The 17,815-nt window shown below is 48.2% G+C and overlaps 1 protein-coding gene across 1 annotated transcript; it reads left to right on the top strand.

Moving 5' to 3' along the window:
- The first annotated feature begins 694 nt into the window (after positions 1-694).
- On the top strand, positions 695-2,059 carry GPR25 (G protein-coupled receptor 25). The gene has a single exon (XM_021928849.2). The coding sequence runs from the start codon at positions 771-773 to the stop codon at positions 1,854-1,856; it is 1,086 nt and encodes a 361-aa protein (XP_021784541.1). The 5' UTR covers positions 695-770; the 3' UTR covers positions 1,857-2,059.
- The last annotated feature ends 15,756 nt before the right edge of the window (positions 2,060-17,815 follow it).

The raw sequence follows: 17,815 nt of genomic DNA, 5'->3' as shown, positions 1-17,815 counted from the left end.
GGATGATCTGACTACACCCCTTCCTAGATGCCTTAAAACCCTTCCACTCTGCTTCATGAGGACCTGTTTGGGTCAGAGAAGCCACTCACAGGGTGAAGACACAAGCCCCACATTTCAGGATGCTAACAACGGTTTGAGTGCCCAGGGCGGGCTCCCCGACCCACCCAGATCTGCTGTGTCCCAGCAGTGGACTCTTTCCTAGGGAACAGGTGGATTTGGGGTGGGGCGTGCCTTAGGCCCCATACTCATAAAATCCCCTGTCTTCTCCCCTCTAAAACAGAGAAAACAGCAGCCGGTGGGTGCAGGTGGGAAGGGGTGAGGTGGAGGCTGAGAAGAGATTAGGGCTCTCTGGCACCCACCACCTCTTGCAACACGACCCTGAGACAGTGGGGCAAGTATCCCGATTTCACGAACAAAGAAACTGAGCAACTAATAGAGGAATGGGCCACGCTCCTACTGGGAGGCGGGGCAGGTCTCCCAGCCCTGAGGACTTTTCCTCCCAAGACTTAGTTGTGAAGCCCCTTTTGCCTATCCCAGCCCTTACCCCTCGGGTCAGCCCCAAATCGGAGGCCACCATCTCTCCCACAGGAGCCTGCCCCTCCCACCCCATCCCCTCCTCCCTCCTGTCTTTCCTGCCCACCCATTTGCTCGAGCTGGGGTGGCAGGAAGGGAGGTGCACGACACGGGCATGAAGAGCAAACCCCCTCCTGCTCAGAGCTGCTGCCGCCTGAGCCCAGGGCTGCACCCAGCGCAGGCCTCGTGGCCAGGCCATGGACCCCACAGAGCCCTGGAGTCCCAGCCCGGGGTCAGGGGCCTGGGACTACTCGGGGTTGGACGGCCTGGAGGAGCTGGAGCTGTGTCCGGCCGGGGACCTGCCCTACGGCTACGTCTACATCCCTGCACTCTACCTGGCGGCCTTCGCCATGGGCCTGCTGGGCAACGCCTTCGTGGTGTGGCTGCTGGCCGGGCGGCGCGGCCCACGGCGGCTAGTGGACACCTTCGTGCTGCACTTGGCGGCCGCTGACCTGGGCTTAGTGCTCACACTGCCGCTGTGGGCCGCGGCGGCGGCGCTAGGCGGCCGCTGGCCGTTCGGCGAGGGCCTCTGCAAGCTCAGCAGCTTCGCGCTGGCGGGCACGCGCTGCGCGGGCGCACTGCTGCTGGCTGGCATGAGCATGGACCGCTACCTGGCCGTGGTGAAGCTGCTCGAGGCGCGGCCCTTGCGCACCCCGCGCTGCGCGCTGGCCTCGTGCTGCGGCGTCTGGGCCGTGGCGCTGCTGGCTGGCCTGCCCTCCCTGGTCTACCGGGGGCTGCAACCCCTGCCTGGGGGCCACGGCAGCCAGTGCGGGGAGGAGCCCTCCCACACCTTCCAGGGCCTCAGCTTGCTGCTGCTGCTGCTGACCTTCGTGTTGCCCCTGGTCGTCACCCTCTTCTGCTACTGCCGCATCTCGCGCCGCCTGCGCCGGACGCCGCACGTGGGTCGGGTCCGGAGGAACTCGCTGCGCATCATCTTCGCCATCGAGAGCACGTTCGTGGGCTCCTGGCTGCCCTTCAGCGCCCTGCGGGCCGTCTTCCACCTGGCGCGTCTGGGGGCGCTGCCGCTGCCGTGCCCCCTGCTGCTGGCGCTGCGCTGGGGCCTCACCATCGCCACCTGCCTGGCCTTCGTCAACAGCTGCGCCAACCCGCTCATCTACCTCCTGCTGGACCGCTCATTCCGAGCCCGGGCGCTGGACGCGGCCTGCGGGCGCACCGGCCGCCTGGCGCGAAGGATCAGCTCGGCCTCCTCGCTCTCCAGGGACGACAGTTCCGTGTTCCGTTGCCGGGCCCAGGCCGCTAACACTGCCTCGGCCCCCTGGTAGCTGCCCCGGGCCGCTGGAGGTGGGCGACAGCGGAGCACCGAGAGGAGGGGAGAAGTCCCGGGAGGGGACCCAGATGCGCCTGTTCTGGCGGCAGCAAGGTGCTCCGGCCGGCATCGCATTGCCTCGCGCGCTGCCTGGACTCCCAGGGTCTCCTCCATCAGCTTCCCCGGAACCTCAGAGCAATTGAACTCCCCTAAACCAGGCTCCTGAGACTAGCTGTTCCCTGTCAGCCTGCAGGGTACAAGATAAGTGCTATGAGATGGAGCAGACAGCAACTCGGAGACCCGCAGATTCACCAAGAAGACAGAAGGGAAGGGGATTTCCTTCTCTGCCTCATTGGGAAGAGCACTGACCAGAAATCGAACCCAGACCCCCAAATGCCATTCTGGTTTCTGGCTGTGCTTTCTCCCGTCTCCCACAATAGCTTTTGCTTTCAGAGAAATACCTTCTCCAAGTCAGGCCCTCTGCCCTTCTCACTCACAAAACCCTGGTGTTGAATCTGGTGACACTTCTCCCCCTACGAAGCGGTAGGACTCACCTGGAAGTTGTTCTGGTCTTTCCCTCTCAACAGAAGGTCCTGAAATCGCTCACCAGGCGTTTCTTAAGGTCTCCACCACTCAGCCAGGAACCTCAAAATCTTCTCTGTGAATTCATGTTTCTCAATAAACAGACACTCCTGCTAGCCCTGTCTTCACAATCGTCTTTGCTTGCGCAGTGGGAGTGAAATGCGTATCAGGAGGCGGGTCGCACACTGGGTGAGACAAAACTCAACACAGTAGTTGAGGTTGATCTCAGGATGATGAGGATTTGGGGTGGTGTCTGGGAGCATGAATGCTGGCTGCACTCTGCAGGTGCAGTAATCCCATAGGAGGAAGCAAACCATTTATTCTTATTATTTTTAAGGACATTTCACATTTTGAAAGCTACAGAAAGAAAATATATTTATATAAGGGCATCTGCCAGCCGGGTGTCACTTCTGAGAGAAGATGTGTCATTTTGGATTTTCAAATATATACCAGGCCTTTTTTTTTTTTTTCTATCTTTTTTCAGACCTTCCAGTATGAACTGTGGGGATTAGCCATTTTCTGACTCTGTCATTTCTCCTTTGAGGTTTCTGTAGGGTTTGGAAATTCACTGTTTATACTTTTGATTTAAGAGGATTTGGCCTAAAGACATTTCAGTCGGTGTACATCCTAGGCAGATCCCCACAGGCCAGTCTGGATGTTGCAAGCTCTGGGGGAAAGGGTGGGTGTGCACGCGGATAAGCACCTCAGTGCTAGGTTGGGTCTGAAGCCTGGCATTCTGTCGCAGGCTATCCATCCCATCCCCCCATCAAATACCCCTGTATTCTCTTCAGCATTTGGAGCTGCTGGATTAGAGCAGATTGAACATCGGGTCTCCTAGATCAGCCTGCCAAAAAGTGCATTTCTGCATGTTCCTCCCATATACTCCAAGAGAGGCAAGCCTTGCAGCCTGTGAGGTCACCTCTGCCAGCAGGACACATTTCAGGCACTTTGGTGTTTGAGAGCTCGGTTAAGTCTTGGCACTTCTTATCCTCACTATTGCTCTCTGAGGCAAGAAATTATTTTTTCATGGGGCTGAGACCCCAGAATTTTCAGGGCAGGGAAGCTGACTCTGATCTGGGTTTGTGTGTAACAAGATCTCAGAATAGAGGAGGCACTTTTCCAGGCTATTGGGACTGAGTCCCCACCTCCACCCCTGCCAGGTTGCTGCTTCTGACTTACTGACTAGCTGAGTTCCCTGAAAACAGACGGGAAGAAAGAAGGCTTCTCCATGCCCTGGTGGGTTTTTGGCTCCCCTCTTGCAGTAGCTATTGAAACTCAACATTCCCCCTGCTGTGGAACTCTGTGCGGGAGAGACAGTTTCGCCCTTTGTTTGAGTAGATCACGGAATTGATCTACCATGTGTCCTTTGGAAATGTTCCCTTCAATACAGACAAAAATGAAAGAGGATCAGTGAGCTCCCATCTCCCACTGGGGAAGATGAGGCTCAGATTCAGCAAGGAACTGGTTAAACGAGCATTCCCGCATATGTGGCTGGTGGGAGTAGATTCCTTTAGAAAGCAATTGTCAATCTTTATCAAGAGCTTTAGAACTTTTCACATCCTATTTCTTTAAAATGTTTATACCCTTCGACCCTGTAGTTTTGCTTCTGCCATTCTCTTCTAATGCAACAGTACTAAATCTAAATTTTAACGTTTCTGCACTGATTTATAGAAGTTTTTTTGTTTTGTTTTTGTTTGTTGTTTTTTTGAGACAGGGTCTTGCTCTATCACCCAGGCTGGAGTGCAGTGGCGCTATCTCAGCTCACTGCAACCTCTACCTCCTGGGTTCAAGCGATTCTCCTGTCTCAGTCTCCCAAGTTGCTGGGAATACAGGCATGCACCACCACGCCCAGCTAATTTTTTGTATTTTTAGTAGAGATGGGGTTTCATCGCATTAGCCAGAATGGTCTTGATCTCCTGACCTCGTGATCCGCCCACCTTGGCCTCCCAAAGTTCTAGGACTCCAGGCGTGAGGCACTGCACCCGGTGGCTGAGTTATAGAAGTTTTTAAAGAGTTAAACCTCAAAAGAAACCACTTTAAATGTCCAACAATAGTGTAATGTCTTTATTAAGATGAATGACTATTATGCAAATTTAAGACGTTCTTTAAAGAGAGATTGAAAAATGCTGACGATAACTTAAAAGGGAAAAAAAGGTAAAACTGTATCTGTTAAACGCCTCCACACACTTCAAGTCTGGAGGATGTAAAATGGTTAGCACTGGTTTTGTTAAGTAAAACAACATGGTTCATAGTCCTTCTGACAAAAAAATGATCTTTTGCTCTTTTATTTCTCATAGCTCAAGTTTTGAACATTATATCTCTTTTCTCTAGGTGCTAACGGAATGCTGTCGATTTATTTCTTTGCTTCTTGCTTGTCTCTCCTGTCAGAATGCGAGCTCCATGCATGCAGACAGTTTTGTCTGTTGGTTCAAGGCTGTGTTGCCAGTGCCTGGAACAGTGCCTGCACATCTCAGGCACTCACTAACTACTTATTGAATGAATGATCACCAGGACCATGTCATGATATGAAATAATGTCATAGAATGTGAAGAGTAAAAGGAAGGCTATTGCATTTTATGTATAACAGCTATGTTTTATTAAAGGACTTGCAAAAAAAGGCTAGGAAGAAATACAATAATCATTAAGGATAATGATTGTGTTAGAGTAAGTGGATTTTAGATCCTTTTTTCTCCTCCATTTCTTTACTTTTAAATTTTCTATGAACTTTTTTTTTTTGAGACAGAGTCTTCTCGTGCAATCATAGCTCACTGCAGCCTCAACCTCCTAGCCTCAGCCTCCCCCCACCTTGGCCTCCCAAGGTTTGCTAGGATTACAGGCATGAACTACTGTGCCTGGGTTTATAAGCTCCTTCCTTCCTTCCTTCCTTCCTTCCTTCCTTCCTTCCTTCCTTCCTTCCTTCCTTCCTTCCTTCCTTCCTTCCTTCCTTCCTTTCTTTTTTTTGAGACAGAGTCTCACTCTGTCACCCAGGCTGAAGTACAATGATGGGATCTCGGCTCACTGCAGCCTCCGACTCCTGGGTTCAAACAATTCTCCTGCTCCAGCCTCCCAAGTAGCCTGGATTACAGGTGCCCACCAATTTTTTTATATTTTTAGGAGAGACGGGGTTTCCCCATGTTGGCCAGGCTGGTCTTGAACTCCTGACCTCAGGTGATCCACCCGCCTCAGCCTCCCAAAGTGCTGGGATTACAGGCGTGAGCCACCATGCCTGGCCCCCTATAAACTTCTTTTAAAGGACAGTTAACAAATAGCAGCAAGCTACCAAAGCACTGGCGCTCAGTAACAAGCGGCCTGTCCTTGGCTACCTCGCTTAACCTTCTTGAGCCTCACTTTCTTCATCTAAAGGATGAAGATGATAATATCTCCTCAGGCTGCCTCACAGATCAAAGGAAAGAATCTTGAAAGTACTTTGTAAGCTGTGGTGTTTTAGACAAGCATACTGCAGGAGTTTTAGACAATATACCCTCAAGATTAGCTTGTTCCAGGCCAAGCTACCCCCTCCCCATCCTTGTAGCCATGGAGAGGAGACGGGTGGAGCCGCTCTGGGTTTTCAAAAGGTCAGCATCTGGGCTAAGGCTGGGCGCACTGGCTGTGTGTGATTCTGATTTGCTTCTTGTGACTAATTCTGGGCTTCCTCCTCACCTCTGTCAACCCCATGGGTGCTTTCTTGGGGGCACAGTGTGGGAACCCAGGGCACTTGGGTTGATGAGTGATTTGGGGAGTTCAGCCGAATGGCAGAGCTCCAAGGGTGGCATTTGGTGATATGACTCAGTCCCATACCACTCTGAAGGCAGAGTGAGGACTCTGGACATTTGTGAGTACGTCTTGCTTGTTAGAACTTACTGGGTCTAACTCCCTGTCCTACCTGGGCTGAGTGGCCACAAGATGTACTTATCCCATCACCCCTAGCCTCAGTCAAAAGGGGAAAATGATGAAAAGACTGGGAAATGCTTGGGATATGAGAGGAAAGGAGAAAGCAATGATGTGAAATCACCCTTCTTCTTCATCATCATGAAATCAAAAAGTATTTATTGAGTGTGTAATTACATCTTCAATGAAAGTGGGTACTGCCTGAGATTCATATTTACATCCATCACAGGGTTTTAAGGCCAGAAGCTCATTTTGTCCATTCTGAGAATGAAGAGACTGAGGGCCAGAGATGGGAGTCGCTTAAGGTAATAATCACCACTTATACCTGTGTAGCATATTGCAATTTTTTTTTTTTTTTTTGAGACAGAGTCTCTCTATGTCATCCAGGCTGAAGTGCAGTGACACGATCTGAGCTCACTGCAACCTCTACCTCCTGGGTTCAAGCGATTCACCTGCCTCAGCCTTCCAAGTAGCTGGGATTACAGGCACATGCCACCATGTCCAGCTAATTTTTGTATTTTCAGTAGAGAAGGGGTTTTACCATGTTGGCCAGGTTGGTCTCAAACTCCTGAGCTCAAGTGATCCACCTGCCTCAGTTTCCCAAAGTGTTGGGATTACAGGCATGGGCCACCACACCCAGTTGCAAGTTTTTTAAAAGCAGGCTGGCCATGGTAGCTCTCATCTGTAATCCTAGCACTTTGGGAGGCTGAGGTGGGAAGATCGCTTGAGCCCAGCAGTTGGAGACCGGTCTGGGCATCATAGTGAGACCCTATCTCTAAAAAAATTAAAAATGGCCGGGTGCAGTGGCTCATGCCTGTAATCCCAGCACATTGGGAGGCCAAGGTGGGCAGATCACCTGAGGCCAAAAGGATGAGATCAGCCTGGCCAACATGGTGAAACCCTGACTCTACTCAAAATACAAAAAAACTAGCCGGGCCTGGTGTCGGGTGCCTGTAATCACAGCTACTTTGGGAGGCTGAGGCAGGAGAATTGCTTGAGGCGGGGAGGCAGAGGCTGCAGTGAGCTGAGATCACACCACTACACTCCAGCCTGGGCAACAAGAGCAAAACTTTGCCTGAAAAAAAAAAAAAAAAAAAAAGACAAAGAAAACAAAAATAAATTTGTCAGTTTCGTGTCTGCCCAACTGAAAAAGAAAATATTTACTGTCTTGTTATATTATTTCAAAGCAAAAACCTTTTATACATAGTATCTCATTACAATATCCCTCTGAAGTAGGTGTCAAGATAATAGCTAATATTTACCGAGCACAGATGAGAGGCTCTGAGCTAAAGTTCTTACTTTATATACATATTTATATAATATTATTAATCCTCACAATAACTTTGTGGGGTATATAATATTACTATTTGTCTTCTACAGATTTAAAAAATGAGTTCCAGAGAGTTTATATAACTTGTCCAAAGTATCTTGCCTAAAGAACCTATATTATTATCCCCATTTTAGATAGGAGAGTTAGAACTCCAAGAGCTCAGTTGACTTGCCAGGATCACACACACAGGGCAGGGTTGAAAATTGTTGCTTCCTGGTCACAGCTCAACCCACCTTCCATCTTCCACCAGTTTTTAGTGCCCAGCTAACCCTGTTTCTCACTAACTGGTACTAAACCAAGTGTGCCAGAGTCAAGGCTGTTGCCCAGCATGGAAATTACCCCACTTCTGTTCTCAAAAAATCAGAATCCCTGTCCTATGGACATGGACAGTAAATTGTTGGGGCATCGGATTGAGAGAGAAACGGGGCTCTTCCCAGGGGTACTAGGGGCAGGACTGGGGAGAAACCCACCAACCTCAGGGTTGCCTGGTAGTCCCAGCAGTGAGTGACAGAGCTGGGGGAAAATGGGCTGGGCTTCGATGGGCACAGACCTCAGACAACAGCTGCCAGTGTCTGGGTGGAGACTGTGGTTTGCTCTGGGAGATGTACTAGACAAGGGGTGATTAATTGCTACCCTGCTCTGAAAATGACTGTCTTCATGCTGTGCATGCGACCATTTCTTTCTCTGCTCTGCTTCTGAACAACCTAAAGCAAGCAGATTGTGCCATGGGCTGCTCTTATTCTGGGTCCCACAAACACAGAGTGGCAGGATAAGGAAGGTCACAGGGCACTCTGAATTCCGTTTCTTTGTAGTCAAAGCCTTATTCTTTATATAGCCAATTGTCCCAAATCTTCTTAGGTTTCTTTTTATTTTATTTTATTTTTCTAAGAGATGGGGTCTTGCTCTGTTGTCCAGGCTGGAGAGAGTGGCGCAATCATAGCTCACTGCAGACTCGAAATTCTAGGCTTAAGCCATACTCCCGCCTCAGCCCAAGTAGCTGGGGCCACAGGCACACACACACACACACCCACCATCATTCCCGGCTAATTTTTTAAAAATTTGTTTTGTAGAGATGGGGTCTCTCCATCTTGCTCAGGCTGGTCTCAAACTCTGGGGCTCAAGCCATGCTCCCACCTTGGCCTCCCAAAGTGCTGGGATTACAGGTGTGAGCCACTGTGTCAAGCCTTTTCAGGTTAAAATTTCTAAAATTATTATTATCATAAAGAGAGAAAATATAATATTAAGAGGGAAATAACTCAAGATCCTGCACCCTAATTGCAATAATTTTCATTTTTGCCCATCCTCTCAACCCTTCTCCACATGGTCACATTTTACATTGCTGTGATCATGTCATATTCAGCTTTATTATTTTGCAGAACATATTATAAACATTTTATTGTACCACTATATAGATTTCATAGTTGTCATTTTTAAAGGCATCATTCAGTGTATAGACCACAGTGTAACTAACCATTCTTCTGTGATTAGACATTTATGTTGCTCAGGAACCTCTGCTTTTATAAATATACCGTAACAAACATCATTTCTATCTAGTTTGGGGCTAATTTTGAGTGTCTGTTTCAAACTGAAAAAATTCCCCTACATCCATCACCTTTTTTTGGGTTCTTCCCCCTCACCACCCTGTGTGATTCTATCACCTGTTATGTTGTTTCTCCTTCGAAAGATTGAAACCTCCTCAAAAGCAGTAGCTGTGGACTTGTGGAAAGTGCATTTTGAAAAGAAATAGAGCGCACTAGGCTGGGCGCGGTGGCTCACGCCTGTAATCCCAGCACTTTGGGAGGCCAAGGCAGGCAGATCACAAGGTCAGGAGATAGAGACCATCCTGGCTAATGCGGTGAAACCCCGTCTCTACTAAAAAAATACAAAAAATTAGCTGGGCGTGGTGGCGGGCGCCTGTAGTCCCAGCTACTCTGGAGGCTGAGGCAGCAGAATGGCGTGAACCTGGGAGGTGCAGTTTGCAGTGAGCTGAGATCACGCCACTGCACTCCAGCCTGGGTGACAGAGCGAGACTCCCTCTCAAAAAAAAAAAAAAAAAGCATACTTTTTTTTTGAGTGTAAGTGCTTCTTAGTAACCATATATAGGCATTCAGAGCACAAACTCCAGGGCCACTAGCTGAGTTCAAGTTCCAGCTCTGCTTCTCACCGTCTTTGAGATCTTAGGTAAGTTATTCACTTACATTTCCCCTCAGGATCCTCCTCAGATCACAGGAGGAGGGGATGATACTTCTTAAGTCAGAGTTTGTGAGAGGGTGAAATGTGTTGACTGTGACTATCTGGCACATATTAAGCATTCTATGTTTGCTATAAATTTTGGAGTAAAATTGAATTCTACCGTGGTTGTGGATTTCTCTTCTCTCTTTTTTTTTTTTCTTTTTTTTTTTTTTGAGACTGTGTCTCACTCTGTTGCCCAAGCTGGAGCGCAGTGGCGTGATCGTAGCTCACTGCAACCTCTGCCTCCTAGGTTCAAGCAATTCTCCTGCCTCAGCCTCCTGAGAAGTTGGGATTATAGCTGCCCACCACCACGCCCGGCTAATTTTTTGTATTTTTAGTAAGGTCGGGGTTTCACGGTGTTGGCCAGGCTGGACTCAAACTCCTGACCGCAGGTGATCCACCTGCCTTGGCCTCCCAAAGTGCTGAGATTACAGGTGTAAATTACTGCACCTGGCTGGATTTCTCTTCTTAAATTCAGTGATTCAACAAACTTTCATTTTGCATTACTACTGTGCCAGGTAGGGTGCAAGACTGTGGGGCTACAGAAATGGAAAAGATGGCCGGGCCTGGTGGCTTACCCCTGTAATCCCAGCACTTTGGGAGGCCAAGGCAAGTGGATCACAAGGTCAGGAGTTCGAGACCAACCTGACCAATATGGTGAAACCCCGTCTCTACCAAAAATAGAAAAATTAGCCGGGTGTGGTGGTGGGCTACTGTAGTCCCAGCTACTCAGGAGGCTGAGACAGGAGAATTGCTAGAACCCAGGAGGTGAAGGTTGCAGTGAGCCGAAATCGTGCCATTGCACTCCAACCTGGGTAACAGAGAAAGCCTCTGTCTCAAAAAAAAAAAAAAAAAAGAAAAGAAAAGAAAAAAGAAATGAAAAAGACTCCCAGCTTTCCTGCAGAGCAACCATGAATAATTTGTCTCCATCCCACACCAAAAAAGAAATGTAAAATGTGGGCTTGTGTGGATCTTTTGTTTTGGGTAAAATATTATTTTTCCTTTCTTATCTCTTTTTCTTGAAATTAAAAACCATGTGGCAAACCGGTTGCTTTTGTATATCGTTGATTTCTGGGGATCAGTTGGTCAGTGTGTCCCCCCAGTGAAAGACTGTGAGGAGACCCAGGACACTTTGTCTCTCTGTCTGGAAATTTCCTACCAGAGCCCAGAGTGGTCTCTGAAATGAGTGAGGCTGTGTGCTTAATCCACAGCGATAGTTCTGTGGCGGTGCTATCTACAGACAAGGCCCCAGCACTGGGTGGGGGTTGGATAAGGAAATTTCTCTGATCCCTGTCAGCCCAAAGGTCCCCAAATCCTATGACTGTAGGCCTAGCCTGTTCTCTAGAGACTTGTCTAGTTTATTGCTTAAAATTATTATTTAACATTTAATAAAATTGACCCATCAAAAGACTAAAAGCAAACATTCATCAATTAAAGATCAAACAATCAGGCAAAACAATTTAAAAAACACATCCATTACTATGAACAAGCCCATCAATAGGAGATCAAAGAAAGAGAAATAACTGACAGCACTTATGCAAGTAAAATATACTTATCAGCCCCTTAATACATACTTTGTGACATGTAAGAGCCTGATTCTATGTGGTCCTGTACCAAGAGAGAGATGTGCACACATACTTTATGCATTCTCAGAGGTTACAGTCTAAGAAAGACAACACAGCAGACTTGGCAGAGGGCTCTCCAGAATGCGGTACTAATAGGGAAGTTATTTTTAATATGTAATAAATCAATACGGGTGTCTTTATGGGTTTTTCTCATATCACAAGCTGAATTTGGAAGCTAGATCAGTAAGAAGGTGATTGATCACACCTTATGAAGTTTATTGCTTTTTAACAGTAAAACTCGTTTTAGTAGAAATAGCAAATCACCTTTTGCAACCTCTAATAAAATAATTGATTCAGGAAAAGATCATCAACGGCTGCTAAAACCATTGGGTGAGAGGCTTCTGGGGAGCTGGACTATTGCAAGATGTCAACATGTCGCCCCACAGATTACTTCCCAGTGAGAAGGGGGAAAACGCAAAATGATGATGGAGGGGTCAGGCTGTCACCATCTGAACCCACTGATCTACTTAGCATTGCTAAAAGAGGACAAACAGACATGACGTGCTTCGGAGTAGGAGCAGGATGAAGCACCCAGCACCACCTGTGAGGTACTTGTCAGAAAATGATAAACCTGAATCTATGCAAGCCTTTGGTGCTAATTTCCATGTGTTAGGAAACATAGGGGTTAGGAGGAGTTAAATGACAACGTGAGGACACAGACAGATAAAACAGAATTTAGGACATTTCATGAGACAACTGACCCGATTTCTTTAAACAAGTCACTGATATGATTTTAAAAGTTGGAGGTTGCGGGGCGGGGAACAATACCAGATTAAAAGAGCCAAATGCCATGTGTAGATCTTACTGGATCTAGATACAACCAAACCAACATTTTATTTTATTTTTGTGAGACAGGGCCTCACTCTGTTGCCCAGGCTGGAGTGCAGTGGTGGGATCTCAGCTCACTGTAACCTTGACCTCCCGGGGCTCAGGTGATCCTCCCACCTCAGCCTCCCAGGTAACTGGAATTATAGGAGTGTGCTACCACACCCGGCTAAGTTTTGTATTTTTTGTAGAGATAGGGTTTCTCCATATTGCCCAGGCTGGTCTTGAAGTCCTGAGCTCAAGCATGGAGGCCAGCCCAGGCCTCCCAAAGTGCTGGGATTACAGGTGTGAGCCACTGTTCCTGGGCTAACCAACTTTAAAAGACAGTATGAGGACTACTGGGGAACTTGGAATATAACTGGGTATTAGGTGATATTAAGAAGTGATTGTGATAATGGTCAAGCGATCATATAAGAAAAATGTCCAGTTATTTTCAGAGATACATTCTGAAACATTTATTAGTCATATGTCACCATGCCTGGGATTTTCTTTAAGATATTTCACTAAAGAACAAAACAGTCCCGGTGCAGTGGCTCACGCCTGTAATCTCAGCACTTTGGGAGGCCGAGGCAAATGGATTGCTTGAGCTCGGAAGTTCGAGACCAGCCTGGGCAACAAAGTGAGACCCTATCTCTACAAAAAATATAAACATTAGCCGGGTGTAGTGGCGCATGCCTGTGGTCCCAGCTACTCAGGAGGCTGAGGTGAGAGGACGGCTTGAGCCTGGGAGGCAGAGGTTGAAGTGAGCTGAGATCATGCCACTATAGTCTAGCCTGGGCAACAGAGCCAGATCCTGTCTCAAAACAACAACAACAACAACAACAACAGAAAAAATGAAATAAAATAAAAGGAAAGGAAATAAAGAAAAAAACTATAAAAAAGAGAAAATAATATAGGGAAATGTTAATCTTTACTAAATATACTAAATGTAGGTAATGAGTAAATGGGAGTTCATTCCATAGAAGTGACTTTTCTACTGAGCCCCGTCTCACCACTGCCCGAGCCCACAGAGCTATGAGAGCACCTACAACACTTTGGTGCACACATTTTTGAACAAATGAATGAAACTGCATTGACCTAAGTGAACCAATTGCAGAGGAGTGTGGACGAGTGTGGGTTGGGGGCAGAGCTCTGAGATGGGGAGGAGGTCACACATAGCTGGGTTTATGGACCATTTCAATGGATTTAGACAGCATCTGACCTCAATTAAAACCCTCCTTTCTTCAAAAACACACTCCTTTCTCATCACTTTGAGTATTTTAAGACAAGGCAAAGGTATGAGGTATTAATTTGTTTTTATATAACGCATGCCAAGGCCATAGGCCCAGGCCTGATCACAGGGGGAGATTGGCCTTTTGAAGCCTCAAGTTGTTAAACCACAGGAAGTGGAACTTGGTCGCCAGTAAGCAGGTTTGGACCATTTAATTTGTAATTATCATGAGTAAATACTATCTTGTTTTTCCTGGGGGTTGGGTGTGAGGAAGAAGCAAAACTTTAAAAAAAAAAAAAAAAAAGACAATTTGGAAATTTGGAAAACATCTTTTTTAAAAAAAAAACCCTGCCATTTTATTGGGTGCTTACTATGTACAAAGCACAATGCTCAAAAGCATTTTATCTGCATGATTTCATTATCCTCACCACAGTCATGTGAGTGGGTCCTCTCATGCCCATTTTACAGATGAAGAAACTGAGGCCATCTGACTACAAAACACACATTTTAAAAGTTTCCCCCAAATTATGTACCTGAGCGAGGCACTTAACATTCATAGGGTAAATTGATTAAAAAGCCCCAAATGGGTCAGGTGCTATTTATTTATTTTTAGATGGAGTCTTGTTCTGTCACCCAGGCTGGAGTGCAGTGGCGCAATCTTGGGCTCCCTGCAACCTCTGCCTCCCAGGTTCAAGTGATTCTTATGCCTCAGCCTCCTGAGTAGCTGGGATTACAGGAGCCAGCCACCATGCCCGGCTAATTTTTGTATTTTTAGTAGAGATGAGGTTTCACCATGTTAGCCAGGCTGGTCTCAAACTCCTGACCTCAGGTGATCTGCCCGCCTTGGCCTCCCAAAGTGCTGAGGTTACAGACGTGAGCCACTGTGCCCGGCCTGTCAGGTGCTATTTTAGAGGGCACCTCCGGCCCAAGGTCTTTGAAAAATGCAACTGTTATTAGTGGTATGATTTGGACTGACCTCCTGCTCTAGGCTCAACAGAACAAACCAAAATGGTGTCACTTATGCTAAAATTTCATGTCATCAAACTGAAACTAAATTGTTTATCTGATCTTCCAAGAAAACAGGAGAGAAACATAATAGCCAAATCCCCAGATAGTCCAGTTTTAGCCAGCATGATAAGAAGTCCCCTCTGCTTTAACCCTTACAAGGAAAGTTAATTGAAGTTACGTGATGCTAACCAGCTGCTTTTTGTTCTGATTCTGCTTTCTTCAGCCCTTTGCTGCCTGTAAAGCCAACCTCTTCTGCTCAGCTCATTGGAGCACTTTTTCTCAGTTTTTAGAGAAAAAATGCTACCCAGCTTCATAAATCACAAATAAAAGCCAATTAGATCATTTAACTAAATTTGTCGTAATTTTGTGTTTTGACAGAGGGACAATAATCATCCAGCCCTCAGACCCCTGTCATGGTGTCTTCACCTCCTGCCAGGGCTTCAGGCTTCCTGAGGTGCAGCCCAGCTGGGACCTGGAAATTCCCGACCCCACACACCACCGCCCACCGGGAAGGAAGCATGGACTGGCAACAAAGTGTCTTTACTGTGTGCCATCTGATTGCAAACAGAACTGGGCTTTCCAAGAGAAACTGAGGAGGACAGTGGAGAGCTTTTGTCTTGAACCCAGGAAGTGGAGGTTGTAGTGAGCTGAGATCGCGCCACTGCACTCCAGCTTGGTGACAGAGCGAGAATCCGTCTCAAAAAAGAAAAAAGAAAAAAAAAAAAAAAAGAGCGAGAGAATGGCCACAGAGGCCAGGGCATTAGGGCTCGCTGGACCAGGGATGCTGCAGGGAGCTTAGGTTTGTGGTGAGAGAGGGGCCAGGTTTTGCTCTCCCCAAAACAGGGGTCCAAGTCTCCCCAAGCAGGGCCACAGAAAGCAGGGGGTCCCAGGTTAAATTAGAGCCTCCTGGCCACCCCATTTCCCAATCTCTACCCCCCAGCACTTTCACCCTTAGGGTTTCTTCCTCGAGGGCACACAGAGGAGCAGACTTCTGGCAACTGTCGACCCCTGGGGGTCCCGCCCGGGAGAGCGAGTTACACGCAGGGCAGAGGTCGGGGATAGCGCGTCAGGGGCCAGTGCTCTCCATGGGCAGTGCGAGGTCACGGTCCTGTGGTCCCTGAAATCTTCTGGGAGCCCAGGTGGCCAGGATAGAAGAGCTGAAGAGGAAGGGGGAGGAGGAAAGAGAGAGAGCGAAGGAAAAAAAAAAAGTGAAGAAAGAGAGGAGGCGGGTAGGTTAGGAAGAGGACCCTAACTCCCTGGAGAGGACCTGGGAACACTGAGAAACCAGCCCAGGATTGCTGGCCAGGAGGATGCTGGTGTGTCTCTGGGGAGCAGGCTCCTTTCCCATCTCATGCAACTCAAGAGTCTGAGCCCCAGGGATGGGCTTGCCCCTGTCCTCCAAGCATCTCTCTAGATTCAGTATCCTGGACCCATTTGGAGGGTTTTCTTCCTTTGAAGCAGCTGAGTGAGGCCCCCTGGCTGGACCTCCTAAGTCAGCTGTATGTGTTTCGCATAGCTACTTACCTGCCTGCAGCCCACCCTGCACCCAATCAGTGGAGAGGGATCTGGTCCACAGAGGCCGAGGCCAACAGAGGATAGTGCCCCTCCTGCACCTGCCTCTGGCTGCCAGCTGCAGGATGCGGTCAGGAGAGGAAGTGAGGCCTAGGCCCGAGTCATTCCGGGGTTTCCAGAGAGCTTCTCACTGAGGGCATTGACAGGGCACTGTCTGGGTCTAGGCAGGCCTCCCTCTCCTCATCCCGCCCCTGGAGCAAGGGTGGGGTGAAGGGGAGAGTGGGAAAGTTGAGCCTCCTCCCCCTCTTCCTCTGCCTGGCCAGAGGGCCTGAGGATTTCGAAGCTGGACCAGGATAGCTTCCTCCGGGCAGGGGGAGGGCTGAGTGAGTCCCTCTACTGCGTAGGACGGTGCTTCAGGGTGTGCGCAGCTGCCCAGCTACCATGCAGCTTTTAGAGGCTCAGCTAAGGACATCCAACTCTGCTTCCCTTTCTCCTCCCCAGCAAGAACTTGAAGTTTTTCCCCACTTCCCTTCCGCTTAACAGAAAAGCCCATCTGACCAAAAATGCTTGCCCCTTCAGCCAAACTGGGAAGGAGAGAGAGCTGATGGGGGCTTAGCGGCCTCTTCCAAATCGCACCTCCTTCATCCCCCTCCATGGGCTGAGCAGTCAGTTTCCAGTGAGGACTCTGGTTTGTGCCTCCATGATGCCTACTTCTCAGGCCCTTGACCTCTTCCCTCCGCCTTTTACCCACTTTCACCCCACTGCCACAACGGGAGTCTAGGCACCATCGCCCTCACCTGCACTCTGCACTCCTGCCTGCCCATGCTTTCTCCCCACTCCAACCACTCACAGGCCATTCATTTTCTAAAGGTCAGTCTGCCCAGTTCATCTCCTGGGTCAATATTTTTCAGCAGTGTGATGGTTAATTTTACATGTCAACTTGGCTAGGCTCAGTGCCCAGATATTTGGTTAAACTTTTTTTCAGATGTTTCTAGAAGGTGTTTTGTTGTTTTGTTTTTTTGTGTGTGTTTTTAGATGAGATTAACATAGAAATTAATAGACTTCGAGTAAAGCAGATTACCCTCCAATCTGTGGAAGGCCTGGTTGGAACAAAGTCTGATCTCTGGAGCAAGAATGAATCCTGCCAGCAGGCTGCCTTCTAACTTGAACTCCAGCTCTTCCCTGGGTCTCCAGCCTGAGAGTCTAGCCTGCAGATTCTGGACGTGCCAGCTTTCACAATCCAATGAACCAGTTCCTTAAAAATCAATCAATCTCTCTCTTGCATTCTCTCTCTCTCGATACAGCTGTCTATTTACCTATCTATACATACACATCTTACTGGTTCTGTTTCTCGGAGAACACTGATTAATTCAAGTAGCTTCTCTTCAACTTCAGTATAAAAATCTTAAATCCTCACCTAGCCCACAAGGCTCTTAGTCATCTTAGCTCATATAATGCCTTTGTACAAATTAGAAAAAGCCGCCCTCTCTAGGCAGATACAACTCTGACCAAACACAGGGCGAGGTGGGTGGAGAATGGTGAACCTTCCCTCTTAGTATGGTGCACAACCTGGACAACCACATGGAGCTGCCTTACTTTTGTTTGTTTGTTTGTTGTGTGTGTGTGTTTAGTTGAGACAGAGTCTCACTCTGTCACCCAGGCTGGAGTGCAATGGAGTGATCTCGGCTCACTGCAACCTCTGACGCATAGGTTCAAGCAATTCTCGTGCCTCAGCCTCCTGAGTAGCTGGGACTACAGACGCC

This window comes from Papio anubis, chromosome 1 (genome assembly GCF_008728515.1).
Source record: "Papio anubis isolate 15944 chromosome 1, Panubis1.0, whole genome shotgun sequence".
In the NCBI taxonomy this organism is placed as follows: domain Eukaryota; kingdom Metazoa; phylum Chordata; class Mammalia; order Primates; family Cercopithecidae; genus Papio; species Papio anubis.
The sequence above is the reverse complement of the archived record's forward strand: the minus strand, read 5'-3'. Positions and strand labels throughout refer to the sequence as shown.